The following is a 17,999-nucleotide window of genomic DNA, read 5'->3' as shown; positions in this document are numbered from 1 at the left end:
GGTGAAACTCGACTTTGGCCATGCTGCAATAGCAGCACATGCAGGCGAGAATTGGCTCTGGGGAACTGTTTTTTTTTTTCATTTTGTCAATAACGCCTTATTCAGGATGCGTGTACCATGATGTCACCGTCCGAAGAGGTGACCTAAATGGTGAGCCGTGACAACGTGGGTATTAGCGACATAATCCCTCTTGTATTCCTGCTGGAGCACACACTGATTGGCATAATAGACTGGGCACTGGAAACTCAGCAGGAGACCGGTGCCTGCAGCCTGCCCAGATATAGACTATAGATAATTAATTTAATAAAAATGAAAACTTAGATCAGCGCATCATATAGATGGTATGTATCAAAGAAAAAAAACTGCTTGTGAAATGGATTTAGGGAAAGATTGATGACAAATGTGACACAATGCAGCAACATATGTTATCACGGCTCACAGAACAGAGCTGCATTACTAGGAAAGGGAAATCACCATATCAATAGAGATACTCTACTCTACAGTGATCAGTTTTATGGTGCCCCAGGGACTAATCCCACATAATAACCTCTCCAGTCAATGGTCAGCCTACTTCAAAGTGGTTCAATGTGCTCTGAGTTCACATTAAGTAACAGTCACATATGGGATGCAAACACAGGCACATCCATTATATATTATATGCTCCTGATTGGAACCTTTCATTTTGTATTGATTTTACTCAATGCATTAAAACCTCTTCTCACAATGTACTTAATTCACAGGCATTCTCAATAATAATAGTAACTTGCTTAGTATTTTTCTTTAGAGTAGATTTAGTAGTTTAGTTTAGATTTTATATCAAATATGTTTTTATAGATATTCTAAAATATGATTAGGAAACAATAGATTTACTTATTACTTTATATATCTTTTCTTTACTTATAGGGTAAAAAAACACACATACTGTATACTGAAGTGAATATTTACATATACTAAACCCTTAAACAAAACATTTAATATATTGCAGCTTACCAGTCCTTAGATGTGGTGACTGCATTCGTTTTTCTTTTTTTTTTTTCAAGCTTTTTTCCTGTTCTAGGTTGACAACACTCTGTGTTCTGCATTAGGAACGTAAAGGAAAGACAGGACTAGAGTACCCCGTCCCCTTTGTATTCTACATAATATAGAGCGGGTTCTCCAGTAGCTCTCAGAGACACCTAAGAACAATGTCATTGTTAGGAGTCAGCACAGGCAGAGAGCGCAGGAAGTTTCCAGCTCACAAGATTTCTGGTAGAGTCAACAGGTATTTTTTTAAACTTTTCAAACAGATATAAAATAACACTTTCAATAGTATATTTAAGAGGCCAAAAGGGACCAAATACAAAATGTTTGTTTTTAGATTTAGATACACCTAAACCCTTATAATGCATCACAGACATGTATCAATGGGGTCTATTCACAAAGCTGCCGAGGGCAGCCGAGTGAATGACCGATCAGAAGTGAAGTCAGCCGAACACTGTTCGGCTATTCACTTCAGGCTGGTACGGCTGATTTCAGCCGTATATCGACTGAAATCAGCCGTACATCGGCTTGCTTCATGTTATTGAAATTGAAATAGCCAATAGTAAACTCCCAATGCTTTTGAATGGGAATTTTTCTTTTTTTTTTCTCTATTCTGACATCGCTCGTGTCAGAATAAAGAAAAAAGACAGCGGTTTCTCTCCTTGGCGGCCGGGAGCGGGAGACTCCCTGTTACGGCCAGATCCTTCGGCAGCTTTGTGAATAGACCCCATTGTTTGGAGGAGCTTGCAGATAGCTTACCTGATAAGAACTCTAAAACGAATGCACATGCGTGCCAGGCCATGTGCTGTAACTCTTATGTGCTTGTCTATCTATTCCAAAAAAATTGGTATAATGATGACACCCTTTTCTACAAGCTTTACTCCGTGTGCCATCGTATTATTTTTGTAAATATTACATCTAGAATGTGCTAATTATGCATTGTGCTATCCACTTTATATTCACAGCTCCATACAACATCACAGACAACAAAATGATAGGAAGGGCACATGGTTTTATGTTCAATTGTAAATGGCCACAGGGCTGCTTTCAACACCCCAGCATCCCTTTTTATTTGCTGAATTTAGCCACAAATGTTCAGAGGTGGCCAAAAGAAGGAAACAAAATGAGGAAAGCTGTGTATTTTAAGGCTTGGTGCTGCCCCCTCCGAACCCCACTGCCATAGGCAATGACCCACAGATGCCATTATGGAAAATAAAGTTCTATGCCTATAATACTTATAATATTCTGTATTAAAAATACATCTATTTATTCTAAAACATTAGTAAATAGATATTTAGGGGGTTATCCACTAAAGAGCCGAAGGATCCAGCCGTAGCTTCGGCTGATCCTTCGGCTCTTTTCGGCTGCCTAGGGACCTGCTAGAAGACTCTGGCAGGTGCCGACCATTAGGAAACAGTTGGGCTGTCACCGCTAGCTCCGCCCAATTGTTTTTCTTTTGCTGGTGTCTGTCAGATGCTTGATTATGCAGCGGGAGTTCGTCACATGCGGTCGGGTTGGCATGCAGCATTTTTTATTTATTTTAATTTTTTTTCTTATTTTTAAAATATTTTTATTTATTTTTTAATTTTCCTATTTTTGTACATTTTTAAAATTATTTTTTTACTTTTTTTTTTGTTCATTCCTTTCACTTATTTTCTATTCTGCTTGGTATCTTGGAGGTACCTCACTGGTGTTTGGCTACTATGAGAATAGGGGCGAACGGCAGTAAGTGAGCTGCCAGAGCTTCGGCTAAGCCGATCCAGATGTTGACGTCCGCCTGGACTTCGGCTCAGTCGAACATCTGCTGACCGAAGGCATCCGATGTACGGCTGATTTTAGCCGATGTAAGGCTGAAATCAGCGGTAAAAGACAGATGTGAATAGCCGAGCAGCGTTTGGCTCACTTCACTTGGGCTGGGTTATTCACTTGGCTGCCTTCGACAGCTTTGTGAATAACCCCCTTAATTTTTCCTTATATCACAAAGTTTGCTTTTAACATTTTCTTCATGTTTTTAAATGAAAGGGTTTGTAAGAAAGTATGTGTGTTGCAAATTATTCAGCATAAAGTATCATTTATCTGAATATTTATTTGATCACCTATAATGAGCTATATCCCTGAAATCAACGGAGCACAGCTGTGTTTGGAGAACTTATGAACTACATAGTGCTGCTACTTTAAAATAGGTCTAAATCCAAACTGGATGACATTTAGTTTGTGTATCATGAATAACTGCCAGTGTTCTTTTTTTTTCCTTACTGCATATTCTTGGTACTTAAAGCAGAACTCCAGGAAAAATGTTTATTAACCCCCCCCCCACACACACACACACACTGCAAGGGTTAAATGCTCATTTTGATCTAGGGAGGAAAATAACCAAATTATATTCACCTGAACCTCGGAGCCGATTGTCACAGCGCTCCCTCCCTGTCTCCTTTTACACTGCAGCAATGGAATGTCCACTGGCATCCTCTGTACAGTGTATAGGATGTTATGACTCACAGGACTTTAGATCGCTGGAGCTGAGTGGGGCCTCAGGGCCCTGTCTAACAGCCATCCTGCTCTAGGGGTTGGGTGAGTATAACTTTTTTTTATTTTCCTCCCTAGACCAAAACGTGCACTTAACTCTTGCAGTACGGGGGTAGCCCCACTGCAAGGGTTAAGAAAAGTTTTGTCTAGAGTTCTTTTTTAAAATGTGAGTAACACATGGCTGTATGAGGGATTGAACATTGTTGTTTTAGCCAGGTGGAATGAATACTGCTAAAATCCACACTGCCTCCATTTCCCTCTCTATAGTTTCAGAGAAAGTGAAAGAGAACATGTTTCCTTATATTATTCTATTGATTTGACTGAGACAGTGATGGCATTATGCCTGCATCATTTATAGCTAGTGCCCCTCCCAGAGAGCTTTGCACATCTTGTAGGGCCAGTTTTGTGGAAGCCAATAAACCAACAAATATATTTTGAATTATGGGAAGAAAAAGAGCAGGTATGCTCAACCCATGCAAACACAGGGAGAACATGCAAAGATCATGCAAATGTTCCCTCTATACTTGCTTGTGTTACGGACACAGAAGGTATTGAAGACAAAACCTCAGCGTGACAACCAGGCAAGTAATATTGGTGGTCAGCATTGACAGCTTATGTATTATATTTTATGTAGCTTTATTTGCTACAATCATAGGTATAACCCTAAATGTTTTTGTAATTTCTGTAGCTGGGATAGGCACCCAGAGCTATATTACTATAGCTAGGAAACAATGAGGAGTACAGAGCTTGAATGCAAGGTGGAGGAAGTGAAGAATGGGGAAGGAGAGGTATGGGGACATATAGACTCATGCTGTAGATTACTGAATAAGGTCAGCACACATTTTGCAGGCCTACAAAACTAAATAAAAACAGAAATATTGACATATGTAAACTTTATGAATGGGTTAAAAAGATGTAAGACTGAAGGTCTCTGTAGTTGGACTTTACATTAATGCTGAACTCAAGGCACAAACATTAATTTACACATATTTCTCAATAGCCGCAAAGGATATAAATTGACTTTGTGTGAACCAAATGCCTTCAAAAACCCAGTTATTAGATTGTAAATGTAGCAGTGGCATCACAGAGAGCAGAGTTGTGGGAGAACCCAACAGGCCCCACCCATTGCAGGCTGTCTGCAAAAAAACTAAAGGAAGGGGGTGGTTACAAGACCAGTCACCCTTCACAGCAGTGACCGGCCTCTATTACAGGAAGCTCGTGCACAGAGGCCACGTTTCACGTTGGATTATTGCACAGATCAGGAAACAAAACACAAAGCACATCAACCTTTAGATTTAAATAATCCTTACAAACATACTTACATACATTAATAAATAATTAATATGATATAAATAAAAGTCTATGCCATAATATTAAATTAAATATAACATCCAATTTACCCCAATATAATCAGTGGCCTGTAAAGAGCTCAGGTTTGGGCTGTCTGGCCATTAATCTAGTTGGCTTCACTATCATTTAAAGTCACCATTATTCCCCATTTGCTGGTGTCTTCCTGGAAGGTTGCAATTTTACTGAGTGAAGTCATCTTGTTATAAAGTCATTTAATTAGAGTAGATACTGTACGTGTTTAGAAACATTGGGTCAGACAGTGCAATAAATCAATGTGACTTCCCCAGCAGAAGTCTGGTATCTTGTTAGATAATCAGCTGAGGATTTGCATCCCACACTTGTCTTAATAAAATAGTAAGAAGCCAGTTTGTATGCAGATATCCAGCTGCCCTAAGCAGGCTGTGTGAGTGTTATCTTCCTAGCCACTGGGGCTAGCAGTTTAGTGCCTGAACTGCATTAAAGACTTAAAGTGTAACTCCATTTGTTTTACTAATTTTAAACCCCCCTTCCTCCTGTATAACTTTTCCCCCTCATTTCTACTTACCCTCTCTGCGCTCCAGCACTCTGGCTTCTTTCTCGTTCCAGTGCTGTTGTTCTGGTAGTTTTCTGGACCCGTTAGATTTCTGGACTTCTGGGGGTGTCCAGAAATTTCATAGCCAATTGCGCATGTGCGGGTCCTGAAAATCCCAGGAAAGGTCCTGTAAAGTTTTACACAATGCACAACAGTGCGGGTCCAGAAACTTCACAGCCACGGTCCTGCAAAATTTTACACAATGCAGTCATCAGAATGCTTACAAACATCCTTTCACAGCATGGAGGATTTATAAGAATAACATTTCAATGATATTATCTATGTTTTATTTTTCATTAATCTTAGATTTTATCTTGTGGCTGCACAGGCGTCTTGCCTGTGATTTATTTGCACCCATAGCAGCTTCCCGATACAGGCGCTTTGCCTGTAAATTATCTTGACCTGCTGGCACACGCCCAATACAGGCAAGTAGCCTGTAAAATTTATGGACTTAATTTCAATACAACACAGACATTAGAATTCTGAGACCGTGCCACCAGAACTGACACGCGGTCCAGAATTCTAACAAAGTCTGGGATTATGTTAGAACACCAGCAGAATAACACTTGTACTATTCTGCCCATTTCCTGCGATCTACACATCCCCTAGGGGGCATTTCATCATGCAGACTGGGCTCACAGTGTTCGGAACTTGCCTGGCATTACATGAGCTCCACTCAATCCTGGAATAATGCCCACTCCAGCCCCTGCTAGGAGAGGAAGCTGCTATGATGTCACTGAAGCATCCAGAAAATGGCTGGGAAAAGGTATGTACGGGGGGTTTCTTTAATTAAAAAGACCTGGGGTGCTTTAGGGAGGCAGGTGGCACAGGTGGGCAAAATGCTGGAGTTTGGCTTTAATACACAATTGAAATACCTATATGGAATTATTTTGCCTGCCAAAAGGTTTGTAATTCTGCTCAGTAAATGTTGTGATGCAGATACCTCTAGGTTCTCAACCTTCACAGTAGCAGCAGTTCGGTCAAGAACAAGCCAAATGCCTGCGGATTGGACAATGAAAGAGCAGCAGCCCAGTTATGTGTCATATGTGAATTCTTGAACATTGAAAGAGAAGCATGAGAAAGCATTGTGATAGCTGTGCGACTTCACTGTACATTTCTGTCATTTGTCCTCTCCGCTGATATGATGTGAATATGAATAATATCGCCTTTTATTTCTGCATAGTAAAGGGTCCAGGGGTCCCTGTAAAGAAGAATGTTAGGTCTGCAGCTATAACATTACACTATTTATTTATACTGTATAACCCCACCAAGTGATTTAGATTCAGAGTCTTCCTGAATTATTAAAGTGTGTAGCCCTTTATAAAAGACACTGATTTACCAACCACCTTCTGGTGTGTTTATTTCAAGTATGCCTTGACATTCTTAAGGTGCCCATACACTGCACGATTATCGTACGATAATCGTATGCGATCGGTTTTTCGTACGATAATCGAGCAGTGTGAACGGAGACGTGCAACCGTTTCTACTGTACGGTCGCACGTCTTCTGTCGAACCAGCATGTTCGAAAACCAGCCGGGAATCGTACGATTCTCGGCTGGTTAGAACGGTGCTCGGAGGACAAATGCCGAACGGGCCGGTGTGCGCACGCGCATACTGCCCGTTCAGCATTGCGGTCATCGGAAGGCCGCCCCTCAGGGGGGCGGGCTTGCGATGATCGAGAGTGCGATCTGCCTGTCCAAGATAGGCAGATCGTAAGTTTTTTTAATCCCTGTACAACCATCGCAAGACTAAAGTCTTGCGATGGTTGTAGAGTGTATGGCCACCTTTAGAATTATGAGCACCCTCTAATTAGCTATAAATATTTTACAAAGACTTTATTATGTATAAAAGGACTAATTGAGACCTTATTGTGATTTATTGTTTGCTAAGACAGCATATTGTTATAGTGAACTTACTTAAACTAGCAGGCTTACCCCCCTAGGTTTCATGTATCGTACAGTGATATAATATATTAAAACCTGCTGCCAAGGTGTATGGTTTGGTGGTTTAAGTGAAAGATGGACACTGGCATTCCAAAGCAAATCCAGTACGTCTATTTATTCACGTACTTGTTGCAAGTTCAAAACACAAGATACAACGTTTCAGGGTCTCACAGGATCCCCTTCACAGGCAAACAAGTGATGAAGGGGATCCTGTGAGACCCCGAAACGTTGTATCTTGTGTTTTGAACTTGCAACAACTACGTGAATAAATAGACGTACTGGATTTCCTTTGGAGTGCCAGTGTCCATCTTTCACTTATACTTTGACGGAAGCCACCCGTTGACACTTGCTGCACCCACTTCTTATCTCATGGAGCAGCGGTTCTGAGTGCGATCGGTATACGGACTGTATTGTGGTTTGATGGTTTGACACATTTATTTTGCTAGTGGTCTTACAGCAGCCTTGGGATCAGAACACAATACAATAAGCCCATGTTTGTATGGGGAGAACATGTAAAGGGCTATTCACTAAAGGGTAAAGGGTTTGGAGAAGGCAGGAGAAGTGAACAATCTAGGCCAAAATAGCTGATTTCAAAAAATTCTCCAATTCTTCTCACTTTCCAGTCCAGCTATGTTGTCCTAGATTATTCGCTTCTCCTGCCTTCTCCAAACTCTTCACCCTTTAGTGAATAGCCCTGTCAAAGTGATATTAGAGTCAAAAAGTTATTAAGCTATTTCAAATGCTGATGAAATCACTTGCAATGGATGCTGCTCCTTGATGTTTAAAAGTTTTCGTTTCCTGCAGAATCAGCTGGTCCCCTGAGCACTGGTCCTAATATCCTCTTTTAAGGCTTTTGGCTCCTTTTTCTTACAGGGTCCTATGTTGACACAATTTTGTGCACTAATAAGCAGTGTGTGTGTGTCATCACAAACACACCGGCACAGCATGTCAACCCCCTGCTCCCAACTTCTCTTTCCTCCCTTCTCCAAGCTAGTAAATTGACAGTTGCTGGAGACTGTGCTGTCCCTTGTGATCTTGTACTAGACAGGAAGTTCAGGGAAGCCGAGCTGAGAGAGTTGGAGTCAGATGTTCAAAATCATGATGGCTGCAAGTGCTTGGGTGAAAAAATAAAGAAATACTTTGCTGGGCAATGTATATTTGTTTGATTTGGATTCATTATTGTATCATATCTTGAGTATGCGGTCCAGTTTTAGTCACCTATCCACAGAAAGGATGTCCTTGTACTAGAGAGAGTAGAGAGAAGGGCAACTAAACTAATTAAGGGGCTGGAGGACCAAAGCTATGAGACAAGGTTGCTAAATTTAAACTTGTTCATGCTGGAAGTCAGGAGATTAAGAGGGGACATGATTTTGATGTACAAAATGTTTAGTGGTGATGGCAACATCAGCAACAAACTGTTTACAGTAAACTCCATAACAAGGACTAGAGGCCACCACCTAAAATTGGTGGAAAAAAGATTTAACCACAAAGGGCGTAGGGGTTTCTTTTCAATTAGAGCGGTTATTTTATAACTTGTTGCCACAAGCAGTGGTATCAGCAGAGAGTATTGATTCATTCAAAAAGCATTTAGATACCTTCCTCAGAGATCATAACATACAGGGGGTACAGGCACTCTTAAAAACTAGACCACATAGGGACTTGTGTACACACATACACATGCACAATCACACACAGACACACAAAGGTTGAACTCGATGGACCTGTGTCTTTATTCAACCTCAAATACTATGTAACTATGTAATTATTGAAAAAGAATTTGAGAGTTTAATACTACTTTAAGTGAAAAAATATTGAGTATGACGTGTCCCTAAAGTGTGTTTTTTTATAGTACGTCTATTTTCCATCATATATGCAAACAACATCTATAGGGTTAATTATTTAAAGCTGAAGTTTTGTAACATTTTTTTTCCGTATGCAGCACCAGGTACATAACATACCTATAGTGTGTACCATGTCCGGCTGACTGCTGTTTGGTGTAGAAATCCTCCCTCCAGTGATACCGGATAGCGCCGAGTCTGAGATGACAAGTATGGCCTCTGGGTAGTCATAAATAGCCCACTTGCTGCCACTATTTACAATGAGCGTGCACACGCCACATGACGCACAAACGTCTGCACACAGATGCACGATCATGTGCTTGTGCTGATCCTCTGCTATGCAGGCTGGCATGATCTTCCAGATAACAGTGCTGATCTTCTGGCGCTGGGGGGGGTGGTTAAGATCAGCAGCTGTGACTTTGAAGCATCGATACCGTTCACCCTCCCCTTACGCCTCTCTCCTTCATTCACAGAACTCATACTATTCTTTCCCAGAATGCAAAGCATTCTGTGAATAGAGGACTGGAGGATGAATGACAGGATCTGCCTCCTCCAATCACAATGCTTCAATGTTAATCCAGGAATTATCCGATGGCCTTTGGGGATCAGGAAAAAATATTTTTTCTATTAGAACAAATTAGACCACACTTTAAAAAGGGTTTTTTCCTGCAATAGCAGCCTCCATAAACCATAAGATGTAAATGTCAGCAGAGTTTTCAATTCATCTACACCTACATTTAAAAGGCATTACACTGCCACTACACTAGAGGGTAGAAATACCTCCATTGTAGGCTGCAGAGCTGATATGAGACCCTGGTGACTCCCAGTTCTTTCATTTCCAGTCCAGTGACAGTCAACTGGCAGCCCCCCAGTGCTCTCATGGGTGCCCTGCTTGAAAAGGCATATTATGTTCATCTTTAGATGACTGTAATGGTGGAGATGAAAATAAATTAGAAACTACAATATCAATTAATTGTACGTGTTACTGGGCAGTCTAGTTGGTATACTTGGCACCACTGCTGCCATCTGCAGGCTCACAGGCAGCATTGTAGCGTTTGAATGTATGAGGAAATGTGCTTGTATCAAACAGAATGACTAAATATGTTTTTTAATACAGACTTTAACACATCTTGTGATTTCTGATTATCCGAGGATTAAACGAGGACATGCTGTCATTTCTAATTGTACTCTCTATGGAGTAATGTTTGGCGCTAATGTCTCATATATCAGATATTTAATTAACAATAATCTAAGAGAATTAAATGAATTAAGAGAGGAGCTGGCCACATTTGAATTACAGAATTACATCTGTGTACATCACTATTGCTTATGAGACTTGGTTTTAAATTTGTTCTTGTTTTTTTCATTTCCCAAAGTATTTACATATGTAAAAAAAAAACTCTTCTGCATAAGCCACATGCATTTTATGTGTAGTGGTCATTTAAAGCAATCCCAAACCTTTGCATGCCGTAGAACCTAAATCATGGCTGTATTTCCGCACCTGGAATTACACAGCTGCGGTCTACACCCATCCATAGTAGGAAATGGGTTTATCTGACTGTGCGCTCATTTACTCAATTTCTTGTGTAGACCAAGCACCTTAAAGCTGCATCTAGGGTTGTGACTAGCGGCATAAATGGGTGTACAGCTGCTTACACCTATTCACTAATATGGGCCCCTGTGTAATCCCAGTTTCTGTTCTACACCCTCACGGGCCCATGTACATGAAGCCTTATAGACGTTTAGAGATCTCTAGGGTTTATCTGACTGTGCGCTCATTTACTCCATTTCTTGTGTAGACCAAGCACCTTAAAGCTGCATCTAGGGTTGTGACTAGCGGCATAAATGGGTGTACAGCTGCTTACACCTATTCACTAATATGGGCACCTGTGTAATCCCAGTTTCTGTTCTACACCCTCACGGGCCCATGTACATGAAGCCTTATAGACGTTTAGAGATCTCTAGGGTTTATCTGACTGTGCGCTCATTTACTCCATTTCTTGTGTAGACCAAGCACCTTAAAGCTGCATCTAGGGTTGTGACTAGCGGCATAAATGGGTGTACAGCTGCTTACACCTATTCACTAATATGGGCACCTGTGTAATCCCAGTTTCTGTTCTACACCCTCACGGGCCTATGTGCATGAAGCCTTATAGACGTTTAGAGATTTCTAGGGATGTTCAGATACCAGTGCCGATACTTGGCATTTTCACGGCGCTCCACCACTCTCCTGAAATCATGTCTGTATTGTTTTAGAAAACCTGTCACATGACACTAAACGAAAATGTATCAGTACTTGTATCTGTGAGTACTTGGACAGGTATCAGTACTTGTATTTGAAAAAATGGTATCGGTGCATTCCTAATAAAGCTATATATAAAACAAATCGTACATTAAGACAGAGATGTACAAATCCCAGGAGCTCCTTAAAAATGACAGCTGTCTCCTAACTTTTGAGTTTTTCTCTAGTCTAGTCTTGGAGCTGGAAAAGTCTCTTTGCTTACCTTATTTTTATTCATTCTGACATTACAGAGTAGTCAACGGTTAAAAATCACCTGTTTTTTCTCCTTCTATTTAAACACAGAAAACGGTATAAAGCCAGGAGATATGAACAATGCAGATAATGATTCAAAATGATTGCACACAGTTTGACCTTAGTATTGCATTGTATCCATAATCTGGGCATTTAGCGATGAATTGTCTAAACCCACAGACATAATACTTTATCTAATACATGATCTGCCATGTATTCATTTGTACTTTTCCTATGGACAGATTTCAGTTACAGGTGAATTTGTGAAGGTTTTGGGTTCATTCTCTTTTTTAAGTTTGCATGTTTTTAAACTTTTAAGCTATATGTACAGTCTTTGTTTTTCAAATACATATTTAATACATGACAAAAGATCCTCAGAGCACTATGGACTATTTAAAAAGACAGTACCGCAGAAGCTAGCTGCTATAAGGGCCTGTTCACACAACGTCCGTTTTCTGTGCTGACCTGATCCGTATGCTCCTGCACTAAAAATGCATCCCAATGTATCCCTATGTGTTTTATGGGCTACAGTTCTCACGTGCGCAGTCCGTTCAGGTCACGACAGAAAAAATACTGCATGTCCCATTTTGTCTGGTCAGGAAACGGTCCGGAATCGCAAAACGCGCCAAAAATGCGTCAAACCACGTCAATAACGCACTGCAGCTAACATACTGACAGCCCCACTCCAGCAAAAAATATATATAATTTTTTAACTGGAACGCATCAAAAACGCGGCAAAAACAAATAGCACCGCGTCTGCAGTTCTGCACCTGATCCGGACCTGAAAACCATGTGAACAGGCCCTTAAGCACACTTTTAAGCTATATGTAAAGATTAATGTCGTCAGTGGCCCTTAAAGCAATGGAGCCCAGGGGAGAAGAGGCGGCGGGACCGAGCATCAGGTAAGTAAATATGCATTATTTGAGTCCCCTAGACAAAACAAGCACTTAACTGTTGCAGTTAAGGGCATAGCCCCACGCCCCACTGCAAGGGTAAGTTTTGATTTTCTCTTGCTTCTTCTGTAAATAAAATGACTAATTTCAAACACAACATTCCTTTTAAAAACAAAGTGGGTTGCCCCACTGCAATAATTATTCCCATACATAAAGTTTATTCAAACTTTTCTACCTTGAGCACCCTGCCTGATAGGGTAACTATCAGGCAGGTATGGCAGAACAGTGTCCAGAACAACCTTATGAAGGTGTGTTTATCACTCAGGGCCTGTTCACACTACCCAGTGCGTTCATCGCACAGTCTCATGAGATGAACGTAACGGATCGCATAAACAAAGGCTCATTCTGTGGTGGGAGGGGGCGTGGTGGCTCCATTCATGTCAATGGTGCTGCAGACATGCCTCCCACCCACACTGGAACATGTGTACGGTGTAAGTGCAAAAAATCAGGCATGCCCTATTTTTTTGTGATTGAGAATAAAAAAAAAACCCTGCAGGCACTGCAGGGGGCAGCCATGGGCCTCGGCCGTGAGGACCCATCAGACAGCCGCCTGAGTACACGGGCGCGCTGAGATGGGGACACACCACCCACGGGTGGTTTTCTGCAGCCTTTTTTAGCCCAATTGATGGCATTGCTGTATAAAGTACAGCACCCCAACACAGCTCCCCACAGACACTTTAGATCAGTGGTTCTCAACCTGTGTAACCTCAGGACCCACATTTGTCCTTGGTCATTAAGTCGCGACCCAAGTCGCACTGCAATGGAACGCACAGGGTTGCGGTACCGCATGTTCCAAAGCGGGCAATCAAACTGTGGGTAGGAGGTGTGTTTGGGATGCCATTCAATAGATGCACCCAGTCCCTATACCTTACGAGAGCTGGAGTTGATCCTCAGCTTGGGGTCCAGTGGGGGCTGCTGTGCTATGATTGAGCTCCATCCATATGTGCAATGCTTGTACAGCTCACTTGCGTGCCCTGTAGCGGTTCCGGGAGCCAGAATGTGACATCACTCCGGTGCAGCCACCTCTACAGGACACGCAAAGGGAGTTGTACGTATGGATGGAGCTCCCTCACGGCAATAGCCCCAGCCCATCCCACCTCAAGCAGACATTCGGCACCGGGCAGCATATTTTGAATGGCTGCTTGACAAGAGAACTGACCGGAGGAGCTGAGGAGCCTCTCACCTAGCACAATGGAAGGCACACGGCGAACCCACTGAACATAGTGTCGCGACCCACTTTTGGGTCACGACCCACCAGATGAGAATCAAGGCTTTAGATCATATTGCGGTGTCGACAGAAACTGTTTGTGGTTGGTTGCATTCAGCCTTTTGGTACTTTTGCATTGAAAGTGGGTTAAAGAACTGCTCTAGTGGAGCAATTAAAAGTCTGCAAAGAGCATACAGCACCCATGTTGTTCCTGCTAGTGAAAGACATTGAAATAAATGAGACATTAAGATTGGCACCAGGTGATGAGTGCGGAAATTGAATAAATGCCAGCTGACAGTTTAAAGCCATGTCAAGAGACAGTTTAAAGCAGTCAAGAGAGATGCAATATTGTTGGAAATCACCTTGTCTGCCTAGCTTTTAGCTGGCTCTGCCTCTCTGCGTAAGCCTGAGCCAGTCACGCATACCATCTCTTTCCAGCCAGCTCAGAGAGAAAAGGGGGGCAGTGACTGACAGTCATTGCTCTCTGCTCGGAGCAGAGACTAAGAACTGACTGATCAGTGGCCATGTGATAGATCATCTGTCGGTTATTTAGAGCAGCTCTAAGTGTTGGGAAAAGTAAGTTTTACTCAGAATATACATAATAAATAAACAGAATATAATACCCAATTTTTTGGTAAAATATAAAAGAGGGGGTCACGCCATATAAATATATACCAAACATGTCAAGCCTTAAAATTGCGTACATACGTGATACCGCAAAAAACTACCCAAAATCTCCCATAGGCGATTCTTTAAAAGCTTTTACTGCTCATCAATATTAATTTTTGCATGTAGGTGCACCCGACGCGTGTTTGCGTTATATGTGCATGCATGTGGGGGGCGGGGGACTTTAAATTTTTTTATGTTACTTTCTTTTTTTAATTTTTTATTTACACTCAACTTTACTGCTATCACATAGGGGCTACGAAGCTGAGGAAGCAGATTCCATATACACATTCTCAGTGTGGCTCTTTCCCATAACACATTGCTTCTTTTTCATAGAGTTGAATATATAAATAGAAAGCACCACACATGCTGACTTATCACTGCTGATAAGTCAGCATGAATGTAAACAAGTAAAAAAATAAATAAAAATTAAGAAACAATAAAAAAATGTTTTTATACGAACCCTGCTGCCCCCGCCATCTGGTTGCCATTCTCCATGGGGGAAGGGGGCACTATTTAAAGTGACATTAAACCCTCAGATTTTTTAACATAAAACAATACTGTAATGTGTGCCTTACTATAATCCATGGTTGTTTCCCTTCTCTTTGCTGCTCTTCCTTTTAAATCCTTCTCTTTTCTCATGCTGGGCAGAACTTCTGTTTTGCAGCAGACTGCCTTGTCTCAGGAATGGATACATGGTGTCTGTGTATAGGTTCACAACATGAGCCAGCACTACAGGAAGAGGCACTCAGCTGCAAAGGGAAGTTCTCCCCCAGCATGAGAAGAGATATGGATTTAAAAGGAAGAGCAGCAAAGAGAAGGGAAACAACCACGGATTACAGTAAGGCACACATTACAGTATTGGTATTTGTTAAAAAATCTGAGGGTTTAATGTCACTTTAAATAGTGCCCCCCCCGCCCCCATGGAGAATGTCAACCAGATGGCGGGGGCAGCAGGGTTCGTATAAAAACATTTTTGTATTGTTTCTTACTTTTTATTTATTTTTTTACTTGTTTACATTTTTATTTATCTTATCTTTTACTTTTTTTTATACTTTTTTTATTGTATAGTTTTTTTAAATTTATTTTTCAGCGAGGAGAGGACGGAGCCGGGAGCTGGAGCCGGAAGGACGCAGCATGGAGAGAGGTAGGTGCGGGGGGACGGCGGGGGGAGGACGGACCTGCAGGCTGCACGCAAGTGATCTCGGCAACATCGCCCCTCTGCCGCCCCTCTGCTCCCTGCTGCCCCAAGGCTGGGCCTCAGTTTAATTGTGACAAATTCAGCCCTGGCCCTACATAAGATGAAAGGCCTATGTAAAACCACACAGAGACTTCAAATCAGACCCACCAGTGAATAAATGCCAATGGTGGGAGACTTTTTGAAATGTTTAATTGCATAGAAAAAATGACTCTAATGCTACAATTATCACTGCACATATGTGCTCACTGAAAATACACTATACTGTCCCCTTCAGCCTACAGTGTATAATTGACTGACTGACACAATATATATTTGTCTGTTGTAGAAGCTTAAAGGTTTTCTGTCATGAATAGTGTATAGGGAGCTGAGATTGCTGGTTTCCTGGCTTCCATATAGATGAAGAAAGAATGGCTGTATGTTTAGCTGCAGAGTCTTGTGATTTCTCTCAGCAGTCTGTTTACCTCTTACCTCCAAGTTTTGCTGCTGAACTGACCCGCAGTTGTTTTTTGCCAGACGTGGAAAAAAATAAAAGAAATAAGTAATCAATATATTTAATGCTTTGATGTTGCTCCCTTTTACACCGTCGCCTTAGACCATTCCACTGGCTCAGCATGTACAGCAGCAGGGTAAAAGGAGGGAGCTGTAAATACAACCATGAATGAGCCGCAATGAAACACATGTTTACTGTCCTTTTCATTTCACAGGCTTGAGCAGCAAATTCATATTCTACATAAATTATTTACAAAACATGTGTTCATAATGCTATTAGGAGGCAGGTCGGCAGGATTCTTTTTTTTTTACAAGCAGCTGTTCTGAGATTTACTATTAAAACTCTTTTGTCCTCTTTATGTTTCAGATGCATACTTCAAGTTCCCTCTAATACATCATCTCTGTAACAACAGAGGCACCTAATCCATCAAACCAGACTTGAGCTGTCAGTTGCAAAAAACCTAGTTCTTGTACACAATGGAAGATACCTACAGAGACAGGACTTCTCTGGTGAGAGGTGCTAAGGACATAGCTAAAGAAGCCAAGAGACACACAACCAAAAGCCCGAACAAAGGGAGGAACGTAGAGCATGATGGATATGCCCACAGGATCCAAGATCAGTTTCCAGATGAAGAGGCATATTACACACATGGCAACTACAATGAAGAACCCGAGGATGAGGGATCAAGTGAAGCAACAGAAGGACACGATGAAGATGATGAGATATATGATGGAGAATATCAAGGAATACCCGGTCAAGGAAAAGATGGGATGGTTGCTCTAGGTCAACCTATCCCCGATGAGCATAAAGCCCGCCATGAGCTGGAAAGTGAAAGGAAAGCTGATGAAGAAGAGCTAGCACAGCAGTATGAACTCATTATTCAAGAATGTGGGCATGGACGTTTTCAGTGGACCCTTTTCTTTGTGCTTGGCATGGCTCTTATGGCTGATGGAGTTGAAGTGTTTGTAGTTGGATTTGTGCTGCCAAGTGCAGAGACTGATATGTGTATACCAGATTCAAGTTCTGGGTGGCTTGGTGAGTACAGTTTCAATTATTTATATTGCACATATATATTTAAATATAAAAAATGAAATGGTTGAAATTGTATTGGTTTGGATACATGCATCAAAATGTACTTGGCTGATGGAGTTGAAGTGAAGGGAAATGTTATTGGTTTTGTTTTCTCATTTAGAAGCATTTAACTAAGCATTTAACCCTAATGGTTTAATTCTCTATTTAAGATGTTTCTTTTAAAAATAAACAATGAATACATGGTGCACCCATGACAGTGGCATGGTAGAGGCTTTTGGGTTTCCTAAATAGAGAGCGTAGCAGTAGTGTTTTCCATTTGTGACAGTCTCTTTTTAATTAAATCTCCCTAGGGCGCCATATGATCAGGCAGGAAGGGCAGGTGCGAGTCACTCCTGTGCTTCGGCTATGTGTGACATCTGACCTTCAAGTACAAACAGCAGTTTTTGTTTCAGTAAAGCAGTTAAGATTAGCATGGTAAACGTGAAATGGAGAATTAATCTCCACCAGCAGGCTAGAGACACTAAATATAAAATATTCAATATACGATGTATAGGTTGGACTTGATGGACTAATGTCTTTATTCAACCTCAAGTACTATGTAACTATGTAATAATATATATTTACCTGACTGAAATAAAAAACTGAAAACATAAAAAAGTTTATTGTTTA

The 17,999-nt window shown here is 41.3% G+C and overlaps 1 protein-coding gene across 1 annotated transcript in view; it reads left to right on the top strand.

Moving 5' to 3' along the window:
* Positions 1 to 17,999, top strand: part of SV2C (synaptic vesicle glycoprotein 2C) — a 146,588-nt gene that overhangs the window by 20,721 nt on the left and 107,868 nt on the right. The window contains exon 2 of the mRNA XM_018566623.1: positions 16,665 to 17,333. Coding sequence (XP_018422125.1) covers positions 16,775 to 17,333 — 559 coding nt within the window. The 5' untranslated portion in view covers positions 16,665 to 16,774. The remainder of the gene's footprint in view (positions 1 to 16,664; positions 17,334 to 17,999) is intronic.

Source organism: Nanorana parkeri, unplaced genomic scaffold (assembly GCF_000935625.1).
Source record: "Nanorana parkeri isolate BGI_ZX_2015 unplaced genomic scaffold, ASM93562v1 scaffold964, whole genome shotgun sequence".
Lineage (NCBI taxonomy): Eukaryota > Metazoa > Chordata > Amphibia > Anura > Dicroglossidae > Nanorana > Nanorana parkeri.
The sequence above is the reverse complement of the archived record's forward strand: the minus strand, read 5'-3'. Positions and strand labels throughout refer to the sequence as shown.